Source organism: Chenopodium quinoa, unplaced genomic scaffold (assembly GCF_001683475.1).
Source record: "Chenopodium quinoa cultivar QQ74 unplaced genomic scaffold, ASM168347v1, whole genome shotgun sequence".
Classification (NCBI taxonomy): Eukaryota; Viridiplantae; Streptophyta; class Magnoliopsida; order Caryophyllales; family Amaranthaceae; genus Chenopodium; species Chenopodium quinoa.
Window position 1 is genome coordinate 54,561 of NW_018742372.1, and position 10,712 is coordinate 65,272.

General features: G+C 40.4%; 1 protein-coding gene across 1 annotated transcript; it reads right to left on the reverse strand.

The window, feature by feature from the left end:
- Positions 1-392: 392 nt before the first annotated feature.
- Positions 393-2,051, reverse strand: LOC110696908. The gene is made up of 3 exons (XM_021874237.1): positions 1,145-2,051; positions 540-951; positions 393-414 (listed from the first exon to the last, which is right to left on the reverse strand). The coding sequence occupies exons 1-3, from the start codon at positions 2,049-2,051 to the stop codon at positions 393-395; spliced, it is 1,341 nt and encodes a 446-aa protein (XP_021729929.1).
- Positions 2,052-10,712: the final 8,661 nt, after the last annotated feature.

The window sequence follows — 10,712 nt, forward strand, 5'->3', positions numbered from 1 at the left end:
CTCCCGCCGTGTTCAAGAACGGCCTTCCCAAAATGAGAGGAACCTTGTTGTCCTCCTCCATTTCCATCACCACAAAGTCACAAGGTACAAAAACCCTTCCCACTTGTACCGGTACATCTTCAAGTATTCCCATTGGTAATCTAACCGAACGATCGGCTAATTGTATTGAGATTCTTGTTGGCTTCATCTCACCAACTTTTAAATTTTTCGCAATTGAGAAGGGCATCAAGCTTACACTTGCCCCAAGATCACAAAGAGCATCCATGGCTTCCATATCTCCAATCTTCACCGGAATTGCATAGCTACCCGGGTCACCAAGCTTTCGGGGAAGCTTGTTTTGAATGATTGCGCTCACCTCCATTGGAAGGGAGATGGTTGCACTCTCTTCAAGCCTACTTTTGTTGGACAAGAGATCTTTTAAAAATTTCGCATATGTAGGCATTTGTGACATAGCATGAAGAAAGGGAATGTTCACTTGGAGCCCTCTCATGACCTCAAGGAACTTTGAAAACTTCTCATTCAATTTTTTCTCTACCAACCTATGAGGGAAAGGAATAGGTGGCTTGTAGACTCTCATTGGGGGTTTCTCCACTTCAACTTCAACTCCCTCTCCTTTTTTTGTGTCTCCCTCAACACTCTTTTCTTTTTCTTTTCTCTCAACTTCTACCACCTCATTTTCAACATCATTCTCACTTCTCACCTCCACACCCTCATCTCTCTTTTGTGGCACATCTTCACTCATTACCGGACCTTCATACCCTCTCCGGGACCTCAATGTGATAGCCTTGACATGCTCCTTCGGGTTCACAACCGTTGAGCTTGGAAATTGACCACTAGCATTGGAGGTAGAACTCCCAACTTGTTGTGCAATTTGAGCTAGTTGATTCTCAATTATTTTGTTGTGCGCTTGAAGTTGTTGGATGTTGGAGCTCATTTCTGCATTGCTCTTCCCTTGTTGATTTATGAAAGACTCAAGAGCGGCCTCAAGGGAAGTCTTTTGGGGTGGAGGAGGTTGTTGGTTGAATTGCTGTCTTTGTTGGTTTGGATGGCGGTATGGGGCTTGGTGATTTTGTTGATTTTGGTTGTAGATGTTTTGAGGAGGGTTGTTGTAGTTGTCTCCACCCTTGGTTTTGTTGCCTCCAACCTTGATTGAAAGGTTGCTCATTTCTTTGGTTCATGGCCGCAACTTGCTCATTAGTAGCATTGCAATATGAAGCCATGTGATCATTACCCCCACAAGTCTCACAAGACATGACTTGTGGTTGTGGTTTTGAAGAGGAGGTACCGCTTGAGGAGGTTGCTTGGTCTAGCTTGTGAGCTAGCATATCAAACTTTGAGGCAATGAGATCTATTGCACTCAACTCATGCATACCTTTCTTCTTCGGTTGACTTTCTCTTCTATCATATCTATAGGCGTAATGCCTTGCAACTTCTTCAATCATATTCTCGGCTTCTTCCACCGGTAGCTTTTTAAGACTACCACCTGCTCCGTTGTCAAGATTGGCCCTTGAGGTAGGAGTGAGACCATCGTAGAAGCTTTGAATAATCATCCATAAAGGCAACCCATGGTGTGGACACTTCCTCTTTAGATCCTTGAAACTTTCCCATGCTTCACCTAAGGTTTCATCATCCTCTTGAGTGAAGCTTGTAATCTTCCTTCTCAATTCCGCGGTCTTTTCGGGCGGAAAAAACTTCCCAAGAAATGCTTTGGTAACCTCTTCCCATGTTGTTAAGGATCCTTCTTTCACGGACCTCAACCAACACTTAGCCTTGTCCCTAAGAGAGAACCGAAACATATGCATCCAAATGAATTCCTCCGTGAGGTTGTTTTTCTTGATGGTAGTGCACAACTCAAGGAAGTTGTCTAAATGAGCTAGAGGGCACTCATTTGCACTCCCCCCGAACTGTTCACTTTGGATCATCCTTATGAGTTGAGGAGAGAACTCATAGTTGTTTGCATTGGTGGTGGGAAGAAGTATGCCACTCCGAAGTTGGAATGCATCGGGGTGGTCATAGTCTTGTAGAAGTGGAGGAGGCGGTGGGTTGGCCATCTCTTGCTCGTTGTCAAGATTATCCTCCAACTCGGAATCCGTATAAGCTAGAGAAAATTCCGGCGTGCCTTGTAGGAGCCTTCTTACGTTCCTCAAAGTTCTATTTAACTCCGGATCTACGGGGATAAGCGGTGATTGCTTACTCCTCCGTGTCATGCACAGTCAAACAAAGCTAAGGAAAACGTTAGCAATGACTATCACAAAGTAAACACGCTTAAACAAAAACAAAATAAGAAGATTATATACATATACACAAATCTAGACTCATTCAACAATAACTTATTCAATGTGACTTTGCCTCCCCGGCAACGGCGCCAAAACTTGATAGGACGTCGTCAACCTATCAAGAAATAAGACCTAACTCGATCCTACTCAACTAGTAGCAAGGGCAAGAAAGGGTCGAACCCATGAGAGGCGTTGAATCAACCACCAAATGTTATTGTTTAAACAAGCTAGATTAAGTCGGGGGTTTTAAGTTGGTATTACGTCACACTATTCTAATTCAAATCAACTAATTCTAAGAGGTGATTAACAATATTAAGAAGGCCTAGGGCATGGGTTACACCACTCAACTTCATCACGGACCACAAGTAGCATGCATAGAAATGGTGATTTAGGGGATAAATTAGGGGAAGTTATCAAATGCACCCAACTACTCTCTCAAGCTAGAGGGATTACTTGACATCAAAACCATAACCTACTCTCGTGATTATGGGCAAGAAACAAGTGTTAAAACATCCTCACGATAACATGCAAATTCCCTTGACTAGAAATTCCTATTCTCATGGCAAATCAAGTCAATCAAGCATAAGGGAGCTTCCTCAAGTTCATCTCTCGATCCTTCGTTGAGGAAGCTAGATAAATAATTCAAGCAATGGCCAATTACAAGAATTAACAATGAAACCTCTTAAACTCAACTAATTAACACCCCACAATTAACAAATTAGTACATGCAACAAGTGTTGGTGATTACATTGAGGGTTCACCCAAACCCTAGAAATTAGACTACTCACAATCCATGGAAGTTAAAGCAATTAAAGATTTCAAGGAATTCATGAACAAATTAAAACTAAGAATTAAGTAGAATCTAACAATTAAACATGCAAAGAACAACCAAACAATTAATAAAAAGCAAGAATTAAAGATAGAAGAGAGAAAGAAAGAGTAAGAAAAATTACTAGAAGCTTCAATAATTGACTAACAATGGTGGAACTTGTCTTCTACAATGATTGGATTGAAAAACCTTCAAAACAAGAACTAAAATCTATGCTAATTTGAGGATTTTTGTGTTTCAAACTAAGAGGAGTATGAAAATCTGGAAAAATTGGGAACCCCTCTAAAATGGTCCAAAGGGGCTATTTATATTACCCCCTAAAATAAGAGGACGGTGAAAACAAGAAACGGGTAAACTGTAGGTCTGCACGGACGTGCTGAAGTTGGCACGTCCGTGCAGACCAAGGCAGAAACTCAGTTTAAGACGACCTGCTGCAGCACGGGCGTGCACCTTTGGCACGTCCGTGCTGCATCATCTGCACGGACGTGCAATATTTGGCACGTCCGTGCTGCCTCATAATCACGGAAGCACGTCCGTGCTGCATCATCCGCACGGACGTGCAATATTTGGCACGTCCGTGCAGGCCTTGGCAGAAAGATGGGTTCAGGTCTGCACTCCTGCACGGACGTGCAACATCTTGCACGGCCGTGCAGGGTCTTCTGGGCCCTTTTCTTCGTGTTTTCTTCTACAATGCTCTTGTACTTGGATTCTTTCCATCATTTCCTTGCTTCTAACCTCGGTTTGGTAACCATGGGCTTCATTTGGTCGTCTTTGGACCTAAAATCTCAACAAAAACACTAACAACCCGTGAAGCATAGGATACACAAAAATTGCATAATAATAGGGTAAAAGTGAACCAAAACACAAATTTGTTCAGGTAAACTAGGTTCAAATACGCCCTAAAACCGCATAAAATAGCAAGTTATCAGTTCTCCAACAACTCTCTACAAAGGCTCTCAAAAACTCTCTCTAAAACTGTCCCTAAATCTCCCCCCTTAACCCTCACAATAGGGTTATATATATATATATATATATATATATATATATATATATATATATATATATATATATATATATATATATATATATATATATATATATATATATATATATATATATATATATATATATATATATGTTTTAATTTAGAAAGCAATTGTGCAGGCTGCCCTTCGTAAATCAGCACGGCCGTGCTAGAAGTGGCACGGCCGTGCAAGCATGGCAGTAGCTGATCCGCAATATATTCAATTTTGGCACGGCCGTGCTGAATTTGTCACAGCCGTGCTAATGCCTAACACGGCCGTGCTAATGCCTGGCACGGCCGTGCAAGCATAGGCAGGAAGGTTGCAGGCACTTTGGTCTTCTTAAAATAGTCACAACTTCTTATCTAGAGCTCCGTTTGAGGCGTGCAATATATCGTTGGAAAGCTCTTCAAGTCTAATTTCCAATGCAATTAGAATAACTCCAATATCATTTGTATACCGAAAGTTATGAGCAAAATAGTGAACAGGTGTCATATTTGTGAACTGTTCTGCCTTGCCTGCTACTTAACTTGCCTTTCAATGCCTTGAGAACCGCAGCAAAGTCTTAGCTTGGTGGACTAGGATCGATAATAGCCTGATTACGCACCAATGGTTTGGGACTCGACATAACTTGGTCAACTATACCTGTTAACACACCAAAAACAGACCGAAACCCGTGAAGCACGTAATATGAAGGAAACGAGTGTAACAAGGCAATAAACGACCAAAACGGGCCTAAATACATACAAAATCACCCATTTATATGCCTTAAAGCGCGCCCTAATGTGCGCTTGTCAAAATCCCCCAAGCTACACTTTTGCTAGTCCTCGAGCAAAACTAAGGGATACACACACACACAGGATCAAATAAACTATTGCCATTACATATAAATCCAATTTAGCATGGAATGAAGTCAATGGATCCTACTTAGAACAACCATGCACGGAATGAAAACTCACTCAAACAAGCAACGAGACACACAATCCAAGGTATCGTTGATCAAAATGTAAACAAAACCCAAACCAAGCATAGAGAACAAATAAGTCATGCTTCCCTCTAAACCCAACCAAACCGGCCACGTCCTCCCCTTTTGCTTCAAATCACCACCCTAATTGGCCCCTCGTGATCCCTCGAAGGAACCAGATTAAGTGATATTTTGAGGAAATAACAAAGGTATCCCGACATCTCGATTACGCATAATCTTTCCATAGGGTTGAAAGGTATCTCCCTCCACCGTTTGAGAACCGAACACCTCTAAAGTCTAAGGGTCTTAAAGGGTTGTAATGTATTGGCAATGGGTAAGGTAGGTGAAAACAATTTAAAAAGTGGGGTTAATTCCTAAATGAAGCGCAAGAATCACAATTCTCAAAAACAATAGTTCAAAAGATGTAATTCACTTTCCACAATCTCATTGATTCACATTCTTACACATCCCAAATTATCCATATAATACACACTCAAATGACCTCTTTCAAACTTCAAAACTTTATTTATGTGTCCTTGACTTTTTCACAATTCGGACGGCTGTTCTCTTCTTCTTCTTTTTTTCTTTTTAAATTCTTTTTTCTCTTTTTTTTTCTCTTTTTTATTGATGGCAAAATGACTTTCACATTACATATTTACAATTAGGCTCACTTTCACACCTGCTCAAACCAACTATCAAACTTTATTTCTTGATTAGTAAACAATAAGCTCAACAAACCTATCTAGGTAAACGCTTCACAACTAAGGGTTGGTAAAACATTGGACATCGGGGTTGTAACACGGTTAACCAAGAATGGAATTAAAGCTCAACATGGTTAGCAAGTAAGATGATGTAAAAAGAAAATCAATTTGTAACAAAACAAAAGGAACAGAATAAGAAAAATGAAAAAGGTGCCCTCTTCCTCCCTTAAAAGTGCCAAGTCGGTCTTGGGAGCTACAAGTCAACACAAAGATCGAAACATGCGTAATCAAGGATCCAAATATGCCACTCAAGAAGAATGATGAAAGCTAGAACAATAAAACCTCACGGGATTCAAAAACAAAGCAACTACCAATTAAGGGGATCAAATCCACAAATGGGAAGCGACTCCATCTTACCACAGCCCAAAGGCATAGAGTTTCACATGACAAAAGTGTTCTAACAAACTACCTTCGCCTAGACTCGTCTACATTGATCAACAATAGACTCAAACTGTGTATTCATCACTGGCTTAAGTAGAAATAGATATTCCACACACATTCATTCACGTTTCGAATCCAAATATGAGCATTATTCCAAAAGTTTATGCAATTAGACAAGTTTATCACGATCCAAAAATATAGGAAAAGACTATGAGGCAAATCATATAAACTAGACTACACATTCTCATAACAGAAGCTTTTCCTATATTGCACACATATATAAACAACTAAGTAATCTAGACAAGCTAAATGGCTCATAAAGAGGCATGAAAATCACATAATAATCCCAATCGACAAACAAGTGATCAATTGATATCAACATCAATGATCCCAGGTTCTTTAGAACCGATCAAACATCCTCGAACCATTCAACTTCTTCCTAAACTAAACTATCCTAAGCACACAAAAACAAAAAACTAAAGGAAAAAGGGAAAGATTTCACCAGATGCTTCTTGAAAACACACTAAGACAACATGAGATGCGGCGAAGCTCCTAATGCTACCTCCATGAGTCTTCATATCTGCACAGGTTAGATAGAAACAAACCAAAACGAAACCAAAAGAAACTCGTTTTTTTATTTTTATAGGAATATGAAGAAAAACAAGGGAAAATCAACAAGGAAACCATTCACCCTCCCAAGCTAGTATAGACATTGTCCTCAATGTCAGGCATCGAGAGACTACCTAGAAGGGAAAAAGGGAAAGAGAAAAGTACCTCATTGACTGGGTCTCGGGTTGCCTCCCGGAAGCGCTTCTTTAACGTCATTAGCTTGACGCAACACATGGATTACAGGTTACCCATAATCAATACTTGCCATCGCAGTGGAGATAAGCTCACCATTTTTATTCTTGACAATAGTCACCGCCCCTTTCTTAGGTACTACAAACACAGGGGAAACCCTTCCTTGATGTGTTGGAAGGGGTTTAAGCTTTACCTTTGGTGCTTCATTAGCCTCCTTTGCAGTGGCCACATCTAATGCATCTAGAAATTGCTCCTCCATGTCCCTGTTTTCCTTGTTCTCATTCAACTCAAAATCATGATTAGTATAGAATAATTCGTTACGCATATCAGAGACAATGGAATCAACAGTGTCAACCATCATGCAATTATCAGAATTAGAACAAGGATATTTCATAGTTTTATTTAAATCAAAATCTAAAACCTCCTTTCCTACTTTCAATGAAATCTTGGCACCCTTTACATCAATAAGGGCACCCGAAGTAGCTAGGAAAGGACGTCCTAGAATTATAGGTATATGAACATCCTCATCCATATCTAGGACCACAAAGTCAACAGGTATGACAAACTTCCCCATCCTTAGGGGAACATCTTCCACCTTACCCTTTGGAAATTTGATCGATCGGCTAATTGAAGGGATATGTTAGTGGGAAGAAGTTCTCCTATATTTAATCGTTGATAAACAGAATATGGCATGAGACTAACACTAGCTCCAAGATCACACAAAGCATTATCAATATTCAATTTGTTTATAGCACAAGGGATTGAAAAGCTACCCGGATCTCCTAACTTAGGAGGCATTTTGTTCATTATTATAGCACTACAGTGTTCAGTGAGGTTAACAGTTTCTACCCCTTCACAGTTTCTTCTACCACTCAATATATCTTTTAAAAACCTAGCATAGTTAGGCATTTGCTTGATAGCATCAGTGAATGGTATAGAAAGGTGGACTTCTCTCAAGGTCTCTAAAAACATCCCGAATTGGGCATCTAGCTTATGTCTCACATATTTTTGGGGGTAGGGGAGTCTATGTAATAGGTTGGGTTCATTGGTTTGTGCTCCCACCTGTTCCTTTGGGACCTCATTAATTTTATCTTTTTCTCTGGTCCTCTCATCCTCACTTCCTACAACAATATCAGTGATAGGTGGAGTCACAGGTTGACTCTTTGGTGGTATTACATTATCGCTCCCTATCAAAGTCTTTCCACTCCTAGTGGTGATAGCATTCACAGAATTTTTAGGGTCAATACCTTGAGGCGGTAGTTTTGAAACTCCAACCCCATCTTTTATAGCACTAGCCAACTGAGAAATCTGGGTTTCAAGCATCTTATTATGTGTCATCACTTCACTAAACTTTTTATCAGTGGTGGACATAAAAGTGTTGAACATTTTGGCCTGGGACTCCACCATTTCCTCCAAGCTAGATCTCTGTGGTGGTCCTTGAGAATAATAATTATCATTTGTAGCTCGGGAACCACGCACATTAGATTGTTGGGGATTTTGATTAGAGTACCCCTTATTATTATTCCAGTTTCCCCTGTTATTAATGTCGTTTCCCCCTTGATTGAATTGCCCTTGGGAATTATGATTTATTTGATTACCCTGCTGGTATTGGTTTTGATTTCCAAAACCACCATGTTGATTTTAGGGTCCTTGGGGATTTTGGTCCCTTTGGCCCCTATTTCCCCACTGGTTTTGATAATCAAAATCATTACCTCCCTGATTATAATTGTTCCCTCTTTGATTAGATGGCAGATATCTATTATTATCATTCCTAGGTCCGTTATCATAAGACATAGCATTGACCTGTTCATTATTATATCTATTACCATCATTATAGTTGGATTGAAATTGGGAATCTACGTTGCAGGCAGAGGTATCATGGTCATAAGACCCACAGTTTTCACAGAATATACATCCAGCAGGCATATTATTAGAGTTAGAGTGCATACCTGCTCCCTTAGAATGGGATGGAAGATTTTGATGCGGTGGAGCGTCGAGCTTCTCTTTGATAATTGACATTTCCTTACCTAGATTTACAATTTGCGATGTCAAATTCCCGATTGCATTAAGATGGTCTACCGAATAGACCGCTCCTCCACTCTTGCTCGTGGCCTCTCGCTCTCCATCTTGCCAATCCATGTGGTATCGTACCACATCTTCTATGATATCAATGACTTCTTCTTCGGTTTTGTTCATAATGGGGCCACCTGCTCCCGCATCCAAACTGGTCTTCCCTTGAGGACTCAATCCTCCATAGAAAATCTGTAAAACTTGATATGTTGGGATTCCGTGGTGTGGGCACTCTCTTTGGTACTCCTTGTACCTTTCCCATGCTTCGTAGATTGACTCCCCACTCCTTTGCCGAAATCCCTGGATCAAAGCTCTAGCATCGGCCGTCTTCTTTTGGGAATAAAATCTTCCCAAGAATGCTGTCGTGACATCATCCCAAGTGTGTAGAGTATTTGGTTTTACCTCCTTCTCTAACCATTCGAGGGCTCTCCCGATGAGTGAAAATGGGAAAAGCTTTAATCTCACGAACTCCTGAGTCACCCCATTGACTTTAATAGTGTTGCAGTACTTCTCAAATTCATTCAGATGAGCCAAAGGGCTCTCATGCTTGGCACCACTAAACTGCCTTCGCTCGATGAGGGTGATCATGGTCGGCCGGATCTCGAAGTCATTAGCTTCAGTAGTGGGTGGAGCAATCCCACTTGAAGCTCTATACGCCCCAGGAGTTCCCAACTCCTTAAGGGGTCGTGGTGCTGGCCGATTAGGTTGGCGCGGTATGTCTGTCATTGGAACCTGTTGTGTGTTGTGTTCCTTTCCTTGAGAGTTTGATGACGTCAATCGAGATTTACGATTGCTCTTCAAAGTTCTTTCGATTTCTGGATCGAAGGGTATTAATTCTCTCTGTTTAGACCTGCGCATACACACTAACCAAACCAATTAAATAGCAGGGCTACAAGTGTAGCCAAAAGGGAAAAATCTTTTTGTGCTTTTTTTTTATGATGAACTAGACTCAAGAAATTAAAAAGCAATTAACAAACACCGTTCCCCGGCAACGGCGCCATTTTGACGAGGGTTAAATCGGTCTCTACAATCTAACTCTCAATCAAACAATACTTATACGAACACCCTATAACCAAGTACAATGGCAAATAAAGGTTCGGTCCACGAGGAACGAGAGTAATTGCAAATCAATCTTAAACCTAAGCTAGTTCGAAATCAATGGAAAATGGTGTTCTAAAATACTACTAATAAGATGGGATAAACCAGATAAACTAAGACACTAGGGAAGACAGGAATTCACCAAACCATCGGTAACTACGCAACAAGGAATCACAGAGACAAACGGGATATGCAAAGACTATATGTCTGATCAATATCATGAGGTAGGAAGACAACGAGCAATATTAAGCTTGGATTTCTCATGCACTTAACATTACTCGATACATAATCAAACCACATTCAACAATGAAATACTCAATTCACAATCTCTTGTTCAAATCAAGGATATCATGCAATCAAATTCAAGATTCTAGGTTAGCTACTCCTATTATAATGAATTAACATGCAATCGCATATAATCAATTTAATCACAATCCGTTTATCAAAATCAATCCTCAATTACATAGGTTACCTAGGCCGGGTTTCATCCCAAAACCCTAGCTAGGAGAC

Coding starts and splice junctions, on each gene's coding strand:
- LOC110696908 (XM_021874237.1), bottom strand. CDS start 2,051: ATGGCCAACCCACCGCCTCCTCCACTTCTACAAGACTATGACCACCCC. Junction 952..1,144: donor TGAGCAACCTTTCAATCAAG/GTTGGAGGCAAC, acceptor TAAATCAACAAG/GGAAGAGCAATGCAGAAATG. Junction 415..539: donor CCTATTCCTTTCCCTCATAG/GTTGGTAGAGAA, acceptor AATTTTTAAAAG/ATCTCTTGTCCAACAAAAGT.